The following is a 15318-nucleotide window of genomic DNA, read 5'->3' as shown; positions in this document are numbered from 1 at the left end:
AGAAAGTAGATAAGTCATAGCTAGTTTTTATGCTGTGAATAATTTTACAGTTCCAAGGCAATTTTGTGAGGAGGAACACTCTTTAATAAGCCCAATTGTGTGATTGGCCTAATGTGAAATTGAAATGCAGCAGTGCGAGCCAGTGGTGGCATGCACCACAATGCCAACCTGTAATGGAATAGCGCTCCAAATTAACACTCTATGAAATGAGTTATGTCTGCCATGAAACTGAAGGCTGGTGCAGAGCTGTCTGAGGGTAATGCCCACATTGTCTGCCATCAGGAACCAATAACACACCTGTCGGCTGTCCCTCTGAGCACTCTGTCTGGCTCAGAATAAACAGACTCTAGACCCACAAGGTCAGCCTCGTCAGCTCCATTAAAATATCTACCAATGCACATTTAGACGCAGGAGGCCGCTGACATTCATATACCACCTTTTGACTGTGAGTTGCTGGATGGAGTTCAAAGTGCACTTTCTGTACAGTGCACCAAAACAATTGATGGATTACAAATCGTTTTTCAATTGCTTTTTTTTCGAGCTCCACAGTGGAATGTACTTGGTAATTAAGATTTAGGCCTTGTCACAAACAGTTAAGAGAAATAGAACACTTCTATAAATTTAATCGCACTATGACAGAAGCCAGTGAGAATTGCAAGACCATAAAGCTTGGGTGGGCAGTTTTCTGGAAAAGGCAAATAACAGTCAAATTTGAAAATACACCCCCCTCCCGAAGCCTCTCCCTCCCCATCTCAGTCCTAAGCCCCTCAGATAACCACAGGCATATACCTGCCTGTACTGAAATCTAGTGTTTCCAATACATTGACATTTCATCTTGTTTTTTATTTGCCCCATGTTTTCTCTCTGTTTGTCAGACCACAAATGAAACAAGACTTAACTAGCTTGCCACCCCACAGTCTCCGCCTTGCTCCATGCAGCTGTAAACTTCTTCACAGGGAGGGGAATGGGCAGCAGCTTCAGAGGAGAACCCTCTGTCAGCAGCTGTAGCGGCTCAAATTCAGCCAGCGCCGGTTGTCACAGCGGGCTGGTGGCCAGTGGCAGTGCCAGGTCTGACTTATGTAACAGCAGCAACAGAAAGTTTGCTAATCAGGGAGTCAAGGTGAATTGATCACCGTAGCTGGGGTTTGCTGGCTGGATTCACATTGCTGCAGCTGCTAACTAGGGGTCAGTCTCTAGTGCAGCTGCTGCTCTTATCCTGGCAAGGTGATGTGTTGGCACGGGGAGCGAGGTGGAAGATGCACTGTTATTTGAGGCTCTAGCTAACATTACGTAAACATGAACTTGAAGCTGCGACAATGAGCCTTTGGCTCCAGTTAGCAGAGGACTAAGCTATTAGCAACAATTGCTTTCCATGTCTGAAACGCTGAATCGATATTGTTTTATTTTGTTATTCTTAAACTGTTTTACAGCTTCAGTTTTTGGGTTGTTTGCAGTGTAGGCAGTTGTTGTCAATGCTGTAATAGCAACTTTCTCTGCAGAATTCTCTGCAACTGCATTAGGATTTCCCCATCTGGGACATGCATGTGTGTCTGCATTTGTAGAACAGCCAGTGGGAATGTCCCCTCTCTCTGAAATGACCTGCGATTGGCAAAGTCTCCCGTCATGAGCCAGCACAATGATGTCAAAATAAAAATGCCTGCCTTAGCTTGAACCTGCTCAAATATCAACACAATCTCTACACCAATGGACACATCTTATAAGGCTTTATTGATATACCGTACGGGGACCCTTCTGTATGGAGTTTGCATGTCCCCCCCAGGTTAGCGTGGGTTTTGTCAGGGTTCTCTGGCTTCCTCCAACAGCAAAGACATGTGGGAAAGGTTAATTGGTGACTCTAAATTGCCTGTAGGTTTGAATGTGAGTGTGAATGATTGTCTGTCTCTGTGTGTCAGCCCTGTGATAGTCTGAGGACCTGCTTGGGGTGAACCCAGCCTCTTGCCCAGTGTTAGTTGGGTTACAAAGGAGCAAGTGAGCACAAAGCGAGTGAGCAAGTGAGAGAACAGCAGGCCAGTGCCCAGAGACAGAGGGACAGCATCATTCGTGACAAGCATCAGTCACCGTCTGCTTTGATTGACTCCACTGTTGAAACTGTCTTTGCAGGGACTCTGTCTGTCACTGCAGTAATGATGATTTAAAGCAAGGGAAGCTGTTTATATTCTGAGGCTGCCTCAGATCAGCGCTCGCCTGCTAAACTGAGTGCTCGATGTTCTGTATGTGCATGTGTGCATAATGAGTCCGATATTCATATTCATTTGCTGTTTGGCGGTGGTTAAAGTTCTCAACAGATCAATCTGCTGAATTGAGATCTCTTCAGATATGTTTACACTCTAAAAGCCTGTCAGATTTAATTGGACTGTTAAAACACACATTGAATTCTTTTCATGTTAAAGAAAACTGATGATTGCCTGCAAAACATTGATCCAGATATCCATAATTTGCTGCGGTGTAGTTCTACTCCACAGAGGCCCTGCTGACACTGCCAATATGCTGGCCTTTGGTCTGACAGTTTGCCAATGTTGGTGGCAGCTTCTCTCATCATCTAGATGGGCAGAGAGCAAGCGGGACAACAAACAAGTGGACAGACAAGACTTTTTTTTAGGGAGGTGGGCACAACGGTCTCAGTACACAGGATTTTTCACCAAAAAACAGTTCTTTTCAAAGATTTCCATCAAGGCTGAAACCAGTGACTGACTGTATGCTCAGGGATCTCATGGTTGCGATGTTTCACAGTTGTTGACTGTTTTATACCATCATTGACTGCCGCCCTGTAGGGCTGTAAGTTTCTGTAATCGGCTTGGCTAAATACAACAAGCTTTACCTAGTCTGTTACAGGCCACATTTTTGCCTTCTTCATCCATCTGCCACATGGCGTACTACTACACTGCAAGTGTTTCATTTAGTGTTTTGCATGCCTGATTTGATAGACTTACAAATTTTGTTGATATGATCATTTTTGCTTGATATTTGTGTTCAACAATGAACTGATTAGAATTTGGTGGTCAGATGTCAAGGTCACTGTGACTTTGCATGTTTCTCATTCTTGTGAACACGATATCTCAAGAAGGCCTTGAGGGAGTTTCCTCAAATTTGGTTAGAACGTCCACTTGGACTCAAAAATGAACTGATTAGAATTTGGTGGTCAAAGGTCAAGGTGACTGTGACCTCACAAAACATGTTTTTGGCCATAACTTAAGAATTCATGTGGTAATTATCACAAAATTTCACACAAATGTCTCATAGGGTATAACAATGATGTGATGATATTTTATATCCAAAATGGAACAGAGGGGGAGACATTTGGTCAGATACTGGATTGGTGACTCTAATCTGTGGTGCCCACCTTGAAACTGTGCTGATTGTGAAGATCTTCTGTGCTGATGGGGGGAAGATGTGTGTGGAGCATCCATGTTTTCACAGACATGGAGGTATACTGTAAACTTGAGTGGTTTGCAGAGGCATACAACCGCAAAGTGGTATTTCTAGTTTTGTCTGCTTTCATCCTCATAATGACATCTTATCAATATTTCACATACAGTGCCTGCAGGTAAACCCAATCCGCTCTGGAACACTTCTGTAACGCACTGCAGCGCATCGGCAGCAAGTGTCTAGAGTGGCTGCAATCAGCTCGAGTGGACGCCTGGCAGAGATCTGCACCCTACTGAGTGCAATTTTCCAGTTTTTTTTGTTGTTGCTGCCATTTTGTTTGAAGAATACGGTTGAAGTTAAGACAACATTAGCATAATTATTGTAGTTAATTCGAGTACTTGTTGATGTGTTTTGAAGGCACTGGGCAGCTCGGGCACAGCAGTTGAATCTACATAGGCATTTTTAGAACCAGCACAAGTTAGTTACAAAAAGTTAGATAAAAATAAAAACACTAATGATTTTTTTTAATAATGACTAATCTCCTTTCCTTTATCTTTTAGTAAAGAACCATCAGAGTGGTCCAGTTTGGCTCTGTAGCTTGATAAATGACTGAAATGATTATCAACATTTCCTGTTGACTGCTTGATAAACGAACTAATCACCTCAGCATTACTTTTAATGTAAGAGGAGAAGATTAACAGAGGATTTTTTTGGCTGTTAAAGTTTGGGAACCTTAAGCTCAGCAGGGACAGCTGAAATGATTCCTTGCTGAATGAGGTCCTTCAGGATCTGAGTCTCTGGATTTTCGAAGGCTTTGATTCCCACCAGCCTCCATGTCCTCCTCTGTAAGGTTCCTGCTAAATCCATTGATCAATATCACTCCCCTCCAGAGACTTCTCAGGTGGCCCTGTCTTTCAGAGGAGCTCAAATCCCTCAGGGGTCACTCTCATTACAGCTAGGGGACTGTCTAATCTTGCTCCTATATAGGTTCTTTTTCTTTAGCGGGAATGAGAGAAGAAGACCCTTATCTCCAATGATGAATTTACTCTGAGACGTAAAAGGGAAAATCAATGGAGCAGAGTTGCATAGAGAAGGATTGTGAGTGTGAGTGTGAGTGTGTGTGTGGAGGGAAAGCGCACTAAATGAAATGGAGATATTCAGCAAGCGTAGCGCACAGTGCTCTGGGGTGAAGTGTGTGACTCCCTCGGGAGGGCAATGGGGTGAAGGGGAGATGTGTAATGGAACTCCAGTGACTTATCGGCTGGGCCCGGCAGTCGATGGGTTTGTTTATATTGACTGAGACTCTGGGTCCACTTGATATTTGAATAGTGAGGGAGAGGGAAGGAGCAAGAGCAGAGGGAGGGAGGAGGCTGATGGCATTTACACGCCCAAACCAACACTAATCTAGTCTGTTCCACATGGTTTAAAACAAAGGCCGACTATATCAGAAAATGCTACAAAGCAAACACTTGAAATGCTCTCTTAATGTTGGCTCCAATATTGTATTAAAGGAGAAATGGTTATTTGGAGATTAATTCAGTCGACTTTATATTTGCACTCAAGAAGTTCAATCAATCTAAAGAGTGTTTTGTTGATTAAGCATGCAAGGGGATTTTTTTTTTCAATCTCATTGTTGGTTTGTTTTTTCAAATATCATGCCATGTCGGTATCATATTAAGCCCCTGTATGGTCCTTCAGAGGTTCTCTACTAGTTCATACCCCTGCAAATTAACTAAACTAAGCTAAGAACCTTCAATTCTTCTTTAGAGGTCCTTCAGCCTTATTTTAGTTTAGTTTACTGGAGAATGAGTCAAAAGAGTTACATTAAAAGTGTATTTCGAGGAGACAACACATTAAATCAGTGGCTCTCAACCTTTTTGCTGCAAAGTGCACGGAAATATTTTAGGTTTAAAGATGCTTCAGATGTCTCCATCCTGACGCCTTTTTCACAAGATTTTGCCATACCTCGGGAGCGGTGCCACCATAGCTTGGCTAGCTATGGACTCCAAATCCAAATAAGTAAAGTTTCAGAGGAGAATAGAGAATTTAAGAGTGTGGACAGCTTCATTTGCTTTTACCACCAGCTTTGCAAAGTTAAAGTTCCAAATAATCATAATGCACTGCAGAATAGCCACCTTGTGGTAAAACATCCTATTAAATACTCATTTAGATCTACTAGTAATGCTGATTAGCTAATTTGGACTTAATAGTCTGTGTTACCTTCATTATAAGGCTAAAAGATGTTGTGTGGCTCCAGACAGATTTGTTTTTATAATTTTTGTTTAAAAAAATGGCTCTTTTGATAGTAAAGGTTGCTGACCCCTGTTCTAAGGTAACAAAAACAGTAATTCTTATTTTACAGTGATCATAAACAAATAAAAGCAGTTATGAATATTATACTATTTCTGCCAATAGAGCCCCCTAAATCCCACATACTGGACCTTAATTGACTCATCCATGGTATTATCTGGCATCGTTCAAGGGCCCCAAGGCTCAGAAATTTATCAACAATATAGTGCCATATGGCACCACTAATGGTTCATGCTGCACACTATTTGACAAAGGCGCTGTATAGCACCTTTAAAAGATGTGTGCCATAGAGCACCAAGTCAGGTTACTCTTTGATTAAGACGAACCATCTTTGGATGCTTAGCACCATTTTTGTTGAATGAACCACAGTTTGTTTATTCTATGCTTTGTTTGTACCTTATTACACAGGTCTTCAGTCTGACCTAGAACCAGCCAACCTGGAGGCCAAGCTTGAGGAGAGTCCCAGGAGCTCAGTTATGTTGACGCCAGTATCCGAGGTTTCTTCCATGGAGCTGGTCACCCTTTCCCCTCCTCAGATTTCACCTTCCTCACAGCACTCAGAGACTGCCTCAGACACCAGCGCCCCTGAAGTCCCAGAGGCTATCGAGGCTGCGGGCCCAACCACTGAGTCCGGCAGCCATGCAGACGCATCCAGCATCAAAGAAGAGTCTCGTACAGATGAGGACAAAGACCCCAAGAAGAGCAAGGCTCACCTCCATTGTCCTGTCTGTAAAGTCACAGTCAACTCCATCTCCCAACTGGAAGCACATAACAGCGGTAAAAGGCTTTTATAAAGGCTTTTACATGGGTTGGTCAAACATATGAGCATCAAATAAATGCCTGTAGTATTATTTAATGTGAACCACAACAAACCTGCCAGCTCTCTACTCTCCCCACCAGGCACAAAGCACAAACTGATGCTGGAAGGTCACAGTGTTCTGCCACGGCGCAGGGGGAAGGTGGTGGCAGCTCGCGCCGGCTGCAAGAGCAAGAGGCTGGCTAGCAAAGGCAGCGTCGGCGTGCCCAGCAAGAACTTTCAGTGTGAAGTGTGTGAGATCTTTGTGAACTCTGAGACCCAGCTCAGCCAGGTAAGTCTCAAAAGAAATGTGAACATATATATATATATAGATTATACTGCATAGTTATGTCTAGATGACCATTTAAGCTGTATGCAGGCCATTGTCAAAGAAAAACTGGACACTTTTGAGACAAGATTTACAAATGAATCAATGATAGCTGATGTAATCTAATAAAGAAATTGACAGAAATGTGTATATGAAGCAGTAGCAAAATACCAAACTTATGACCTTACTGAACTTCTGGAGCCACACGAGACATCCAAACTTTTTGGCTTAAAGTATCTGAGTAGGAGGACAAAACGCCAAAGAGCTATCACTCTGGGACTTCTCTATCCTTCCTGTGCTGTATGAAATGAAAGATGAGGAGGGAAGCGGGGGCTTGGAGAAGTCCTGCAGATTTGTCAAGGCATACTAAGTGAGACTGTTGCTAACCTGATAGGATTTTGCTCAAAAGTGCATTGAAGTACTGTTGACTCTGCAGGGAAAAGCACTCTAGCCCAATCACATCAGGCAGTGGAGAAAATATTGCATATAATTACCTCACCTCCGCAGACAGATGATGTGACCACAGAATAATCAGGCAACAGAACTGCCTGCATATAGTTAGCAATTACTTTCGATGAACTTAGACCAGACTGACCTGTAATGTTACAATTATAAAACATATCCCGAATGATGTGTATTAAAATGATAAATATGTATGATGGGATTTTAAAGACCTTACATAATCCAAGAGACCATTTCAACATCACCTTGATGGAGGGAGGCTTAAATCAAAGTAGCACTTTCATTTACAGCCACATGAATGAAGCCATTGAAAGCAGGTTGCGAGTCCTGGGTACATTCAAGCAGCAGTTATTTTTTCCACATTAGACAGATAACATCTGATGCTATAACTAACTGCAAAGCTGCAAAGTGAGTAGGCATTTATTTACCTCTCATTATTGCACGCTACTAATGCCTCCCGTATTTAATTTTCTGGTTACGTTGGCATCAAACCTTGTTGGGGAAGTAATTTCTCCCCTTTTGATGTTCATTAAATACTGAATCTGAGTGAAGGGGCTGTCTTGGAAACTTTTTCGACGCTGGAGTGGAATGTGGAAAAGATACAGGATATGTTGGCATGCGTTAGCACCCAGGCTGCTTCAGCTTTAAATGCATTCCACCGGTCTTATATAAACAACCTCTGTCCCAGGAGGACATAAGCCTGTTAGTACTGCAGCCAGAGGAGGAGACAGTGTGGCAGCCGTAGAAAGTAATGTGATGTAATTTCTGTGCACTTCAGTCATACTCAATGTGTATGCATTATTAATCAGCAGATAACATTTGAAGTTGTTCCACTGTGGTACAACAGATGCTTGTTAGCTCACTGATGGTATTTCTGCTGGTCTCGGCAGCACATGAATAGCAGAAGGCACAAGGATAGGCTGGCTGGAAAACCACCCAAACCCAAATTTACCCCCCACAGCAAGAGCCAGCCAAGCACCAGCTTAGCGGTAAGTCTCAGCATAAAGACACAGACAAACAAAACACTGTCATGCAAATATGCACGCATGCACACACACTCAAGGAAGACAAACAAAATATAATTGCCTTTCTCTTACAGCAGATATGCTTGGACATGCTGCACACATGTGCCAGAATTGGAATACATTCAGTATAGCTTGTAAACTAATGCATTTTTAAACACTGGTTTTAATTTATCTCTGTTACAGTTAACTGATTTGACCCCAGCCCCAGCAGACACACAGTTAAAAAACACACACAGATCTCATTGCATTGAGCTCAGGGGCTTTCATGTCTCAGTGAGGCAGCATGCTTGTGTGCCTGTACTGTCATAGAGGTTAAGCACACTGTTGTACTCAGTGAGTCCCCTACCCCTGAGACAGGTCTAAAATAGTCCTGCTCTCCCCAACTGACCAGCTCTGACAACAGCAGCCTGAATCAGCACTCCAGATTAATCACTTCTCTGCTCCTGTCATATACACACCTCCCCATCTCTCCTTCTCCCCCATATTCCTCTTCCTCCTCCTCCTCCTCCTCCTCCTCCTCCTCCTCCTCCATCCTACAGAACGTGAGATGGAGTGGCTATGCAGGCGTGGCTGTGTCTGCCATGAAGAAAGCGTTCAGCCAGTACAATCTCACCTCCCTCTCCTCGCAGGTCAGTGGCGGGAGAGGCAGAGTCTGGGGTTGGATTGGAGGGCGAGAGCTTCAGATGGCTGAAGTTTAGGCCTGGCCACAGGGCAGGGGACTGAACAGAGAATGAAGAAGTCATTTTTGTATTAGTTAGGATAGTTCTGATTTTTCTTTTTTGTCTATTTAAATGAGGTGCTACTCATTTTACTCACTGGTGGTGATGTCAGTAGAGTATTGAAGTGGGAAGAGCTGTTTTAGGTGCCGTAGTTTGTGGAAGAAGAAATCCCATTAATTTTCCCTGTAGACAGTGTGACATGACTCACAGTTGGAGTACTTCCGCGACTTTGATGGAACACATAAAACCATGAAATATCTGGTTCTTAAATAAAAGTCAAAGGTACAGGGCTGAGAATATAAAAATTTCAGGGAAGAAGGTAAAAATGACTCCCAAAGTTCTTTCAGTAAGAAACATCCCCTTGCAGAGCATTTTCTGTTACGTGTGCTAAAAACGAGGGGATGAAGCAAAATATTACAGTATTGAGAAAACTACCAATACAATCTGCAGCTTAAATCAATTTACTGTGGGATTCATGGTCCATTTTATATTAATTCAGTAACTATGGCATTGTGTTTTGTTCATAAATTCAAGAACAAACATTTTTTAAATTTGCTGCTCTATAGCAATGGCTGCTCAGTGTCATTGGTATTGTAGTGTTTGGAAAATCAACGGACAAAACATGATTTTTTTTTTAGAAGCTAAAGTAAAATAATTGCAACTGTTGGTCAAGACATAAACTCACATGGTTGTTAATGTATTCTCTTGAAAATCCCATATTTTTATGTTAAGTAATATTGAAGGTAGCAGTTGAAGAAAAATTTGAAATGGGAATACCAGATGCTGAAAAACACTTCCTCCCACTCCTCAACTCTATGGATGGACATTAGCTTAGCCTGTTGATCCCTGAAGTTAATTTCTGATTAGCCACCAAACACTTACGAGATACTACCTATTGAAACCATACGTAACCCATACGGACATGTATGTAAACCATAGATCCGCTTTGCATTTCACCCACAGACAATACTCTTAAGCCCCGTTTCCACTGAGCAGTACGGTACAGTACAGTTCAGTTCAGTACGCTTTTTTCCATTTCCACTAGGAAAAGTTGTGAATGTTACCAATGGAAGTGTTCCATACCATACCATACCATTTTTGGTCCCCCCTCTGTTGGAGTACCTAGCACACAGATCTGGTACTAAAAGGTGGAGCTGTGAACACTGCAGTCTGTTGATTGGTCAATAGCAGACGGTCACTCTGCTCAGGGCTGAGTTGTGGCTGGTTTTGAGGCTCATGTCACCACTGTTCATACTGTGGAGTTTTATTAGTAGACTGTATCTATAAAATGAAAGGATGTTGGAGAAAAAAATAACTTAAGTCACTGGGCCGACTGCTGGCAACTTTTAAGGTGGAATGTTAACTAGTAATGTTACTCAGTGCATGAGTTGATGATGTGAATCAATCAACACACCTTAAATTAGTTCTTTGTGCATTGAGTCCTTGTTGACCAAGAGTGCTGATTCTCTGTTGACCAATCGACTGCCTGGTTTCCCCACCTTTTAGTATCAGATCAGCATGCGAGGTGCCTCAACAGAGGAATGATTAAAAAATGGGACCAAATGGAATGGTTCTGTTAATACTATCCACAACTTTTGACAATGGAAACGCAAAAATAAGCACTCTAATGTGTAACAAACTGAACTAAACTGGGCTGCTTGTTGGAAATGAGGCTTTTTAGCAAGAAACTTTTTTGTATGTTAGTAGTTGACAGTGAGTTCTGCATCCTCTGCGTATAAAATACTTATTCCCAGTAGACCTCAGAAAGTTTATAGAATGTTCATCCGCAGAGGACAGCAGCTGAAATCAGCCTGGATTCACAACAGTTACATTGGATTAAAATGGCAGCCCTGAGACACAGCAAGACTAACAAAATAAAATATTCATAAAACCTTTTGTCAAAAAAGCAGAACACAGCCTGGCTCAGCGGGGTTTGGTGGAGGCTGCTTAGAGCCAGGCTGCTTGTCATTTTTTTCCCTGGGGCTTTCTTGCCCCTGCCCCCCAGACAGGCGGACTTGTTCCTTTGGACCATCCATTCTAACATTAGCATTAGCCCAAGTCAAAGTATCAACAGATGGCAACATTTTTAATCAACATTTTGAAGTGGAAATACACTTTTAAGCTAGCTAACGCTGAGCCAGAAACAAATATCTGTGATCCATTGTACGTTTGATAGTCTAAACAAAGAACATGTTTCCTGCGGTGGTCCTCATAAAACCATCAAAAGATATGTAGCAATTTCCATCCCTACATCTAAAACTGCGGCTCTCCAGCTCTGCATGTCGATGCTTTTCATAAGTTGCCAAATATGATACAAGGAAACAACAGTGTGCATGAGGTGTAAGTGCTGTATTCAGCAATTTTGTCAAAAACTTTTTCCTCCAAGCTTACCATGCTGCTGTTCTCTGTGCAAGAGCAAACTATAAACTCTTCAAACAAATTTCAAGCCTACAACGGTGAGACATTGATAAGAAGAGCTTAGAAGTTGTGTTGTGGTTTGGAAGACTTTTATCCAAAGTTTTTGTCCGCTTGGTGGGATACATCCGTCTCACAGGATCTTAGCAAATCCCATCTAAGTTAATATCCATCAGTATCACAGCCAGTGAGTAAAGCATCTCAGCTAATGTTAAAAAAAAACCTAAACTGTCTTTTTAATATCCTAGAAAGTAAATGACTGCCATTTTACCCTTGTCCTGACTTGAATGTGTGTCTAAACTATAGTCCTAGCATTAACCTATCATGTATATCTGTCTGATGAGTGCAACAAGCTAACAGGAATCCAGTTGTGTGTGTGATATTTAGTATGGGGCAATGTATAAAAATGCATTCCTCTATGTGTGCAAACAAGGCCCATGAGTTTGGGACCATGTTTGCTCAGTAAGTTTCCCCTAATTGTGGTCTTCTCACACTTCTCACCGTTCCCCCCTTCTGTCTTCTCCAGACCAAACTGGCCTTGCAGAAGCAGCTGACCAAGAGCTTGACAACTGGTTTCCTGCCCAGCCCCCTCACCCAGCCAACTTTGTGCACAGTGGCGACTAACCCGCTGGCTCTACGCCACCCAGTGGGCACCACCACCTTCATCCAGACCCCCTTCCTGGGCCCTGCACTGTTTCGGCCCGCCCCGGGGCCGCTGCGGGCCACACACACACCCATCATCTTCTCCCCCTACTAAAGACTTGACCCACTTCCCATCTGAGCTCCACCCTTGTCCCTTTACCAAACCCCAGGCCCTCCTTTAGTGTGACCCACATGACAAAGGCCACACGCAAACTATGCAGCCCGCCTGACTTACAATGGAAAGAGTGCACAAGTTCTGACGCTCAGGAGGCCATCAGGCCTGAGAGCTGTTCCTATCATAAAGGCCAAGGTCCCCCATCATGCCTTCTTTCTGCTCCTCTTATCATGACCTAAGGAGCAGAATAGGCCTCCAGACAGTGACTGGTGCACAGAGGCCGCTTTTATAGCCATTTCATGGGTCAACATGGTTTGGATTATGGATATTATTGTGTAATTTATTAGAGAACAAATATAGACAAGTCTAGATGTATGTTTAGTGTGGTTGCCACAAAATAAGGTCCCTTTACTTGATGCTCTTTTAAAACATTTTTAACTTATTGGTTTGGGGGTTTGATGAAAGGTGGGAGGATCATAGGTCATTAACGCAGCTGAACCAGAGGCGCCCTCCTGTACAGCTGGACAAGCCACTCGCATTGATCAGTGTTGTCAGTTAACAAGCTCAAAGGATCATCTGAGAGTGGTTGCTGTCACATTTCATCTTGGATATGGCAATTGGCAAACAGTCCTCACTGTGGGTGGTATGTGAAGCTATAACTACATAATGTATTTCCATATATTAAAACCCAGTTAGAACCATTTTTGCATCTCCAGCTGTTTCTCCGGGCCCTTAACTCATACAAATGAAAACTTCTTTCTTCTTTCTGAGTCACAGCCACAGTCATAGCCCTCCAGATTTCTTTTCCTTTCCTTTATCCCCAGGATTAAGCACTCATTAAGGTCCAGAAAAGGTCAGCTTGTCAACTTGACTTTGTTTCAATTTGCAAATCTGTCTTCTGGAATGATTTTTTTTTTTTTTTGTTCCTCTCCAGTGCATCATTCGTGCAACACGGCTTGATTATATTCTCACCAAGCTAGTGGCATGAAAACATTTTTGCAGCTATGGATGTCTTACATTGCAAAATGCCATTATTCCTTTCCACTTGTGACTGCTCTTTTTCTTTTCCTTCACCCTGCCGTCACCTCACTGTTGCCCTTGATTTTCTGCAGCATGATCTCAGCATGAGATGATGAGGAGGAGGAGGAGCGGGGAAAAGCCTCCCGCCCAACACACGTGCACGCAACCGCGCACACGATGAAAACAGAATGGATAACTTCAAGACCTGATGGAATTTCAGAGCTCAGTGAAGAGTTTGGATGACAGTGGGTGGGGAGGCTGCTCAGCCACTTTTTGATTGACATCCTGTTGCGGTGTCGGCGCACAGCGTGGGAGGGAACAAAGCACAGTGCCATGGCAACCACATTAAAAGCACCTTAAAACTGATTTACTTACAAAAGCAATGTGTTGATAGTCACCTTTGTTTTGCCCCAGGTGTATGTTTTTACAATCCCATGACAGTTTTATTTGAAAGGAAAAAAAACAATCAAGTGAGAATGATCACATTATGGTTTATCCATATCAAGACAAGTCTCACATTTAAAGCAATACATTCAGTATGTTTATGTTTATGATGTGTTTTCAGTGTGTCGATGGCTTTATCTATTCTATACTGTGCACATCTGTAACAATGTATTATGTACTCCAACACAGCCAAGGGCCAACACTGAATTGTCAGTGAAGAGTCATTTGAAATGAGGGGTTGTCCTGACGGTGCTGCCCTCGATGCTTGACGCTCACGGTCCGTCTCCACATGTTGTGACTCCGGACTGAGCCGTTTCCATTTATAGCTGCTCTCGCGCTGCGGAGAGGGTGCTTCAGCGCCATATGACATTGCTGTTTCACTTTTCAGTGGAGCAGGGGAACTTTTGTATGACTTCCACTGAGCAAAACAATGTTAAGTCAGAGACAAGTGTTTGGGATAAGTGTCACAAGTGCAACATCAACTGTCATATTGCTGTCCATGTGCTGTCCCCTTCTCTCACCACCCAGGATATCTACTGACACTCAGCCCTCCCTCTGCCGACATGAACTGTCGGCAAGGTCTCATAAGGACTGGGAGCGTACACACCTCATCCTTCCTTCAACACTCACACCAAATCATGTACTCTTAAATTACAGTAATGGAGCAAATCCTATGCATTTCTCATTGTGCAATATGTATAGTTGTCTGTGATGCAGCAGTGCCATCTGTCGTAAGAACCCTGTAATTGCCATCCAGTACTAGTGCTTCTACAAAACCTTTGATCCTATGTACATTTCTGTTTAAGGACCCCCAAGTCTTTCTGGGTAAGCGAGGCCATACTGATGTGATTCTCCCCAGTCGCACTACTCAGTGAACCAGCCAGCCTTTAATCTTCACTGTTTGTTTGTTTCTATCACTCAGTGGGAACTCTGACCTAAAGAACTGAAACTTTCTTAAAATAAAGAATCTAGAGAAGGCAAATTATATGTAGAAATCATAGAGTAACTATAGAGATTTTATCAGAGTTGTTATCTGTATCACAATGAACTGCTATCATAGAAGAGAGTAGATTATGTTATCGTAGGCTCTGTGCGGCATACAGGGACAGGAAAAACGCTTTGCTTTCTTTTGTTCTTTGTTTATTTACCAACATGTTTTTTTAAGTACAAGAGAAAATATTTAAAATGATCCTTTTTTTGTTTGAGTGAGCATTTTTTTTCTCCTTGTGGATGGTGACTGAATTAATAATGTAATTCAAGGCCTTTTTAGACAATATCCTAAAGTCACATTAGCCAGGCCTTCTCAGGGGTGACAGGTTGAGCAAATGCTAACATGACCATCCATTCAGGGTATCCCTCCATAGCTCTAGAGAGCAGGAAACACTGTACACATGGATGGATTGACAAAAAAAACTTACAGTGCTGTACCATAGAGAGGACAAGGGATGGATTTTGGAAAATAAAGCTTTTAGAACTTGTAAGAAATGGTTTTAATGATTATGTGAATGTGTGTGTGTGTGTGTGCTTTTCCTGCGTCATCATGGGTAAAAAACAGCAACATCTCAGACTGACTCAGATTGATTTTCGAGCAGCAACAATATGTGTGTGGGTGTGTGAAGAAAGGGAGAAAAAAATGACAGAAAACTCAGGCAGAT

General features: G+C 42.7%; 1 protein-coding gene across 3 annotated transcripts in view; it reads left to right on the top strand.

The window, feature by feature from the left end:
- The window catches only part of znf385c (zinc finger protein 385C), a 203017-nt gene extending 187913 nt beyond the window's left edge, over positions 1-15104 (top strand). For all 3 annotated transcript variants that reach the window (XM_049562475.1, XM_049562476.1, XM_049562477.1), the window contains 5 exons: positions 6106-6474; positions 6598-6785; positions 8174-8272; positions 8848-8937; positions 11969-15104. In XM_049562475.1, the coding sequence (XP_049418432.1) occupies positions 6106-6474; positions 6598-6785; positions 8174-8272; positions 8848-8937; positions 11969-12199 (977 nt within the window). In that variant the 3' untranslated portion in view covers positions 12200-15104. The remainder of the gene's footprint in view (positions 1-6105; positions 6475-6597; positions 6786-8173; positions 8273-8847; positions 8938-11968) is intronic.
- Positions 15105-15318: the final 214 nt, after the last annotated feature.

This window comes from Epinephelus fuscoguttatus, linkage group LG19, assembly GCF_011397635.1.
Source record: "Epinephelus fuscoguttatus linkage group LG19, E.fuscoguttatus.final_Chr_v1".
NCBI classification, from domain to species: Eukaryota; Metazoa; Chordata; class Actinopteri; order Perciformes; family Serranidae; genus Epinephelus; species Epinephelus fuscoguttatus.
Note: the sequence above shows the minus strand (reverse complement) of the source record. Positions and strands in the feature narration are given on the sequence as shown.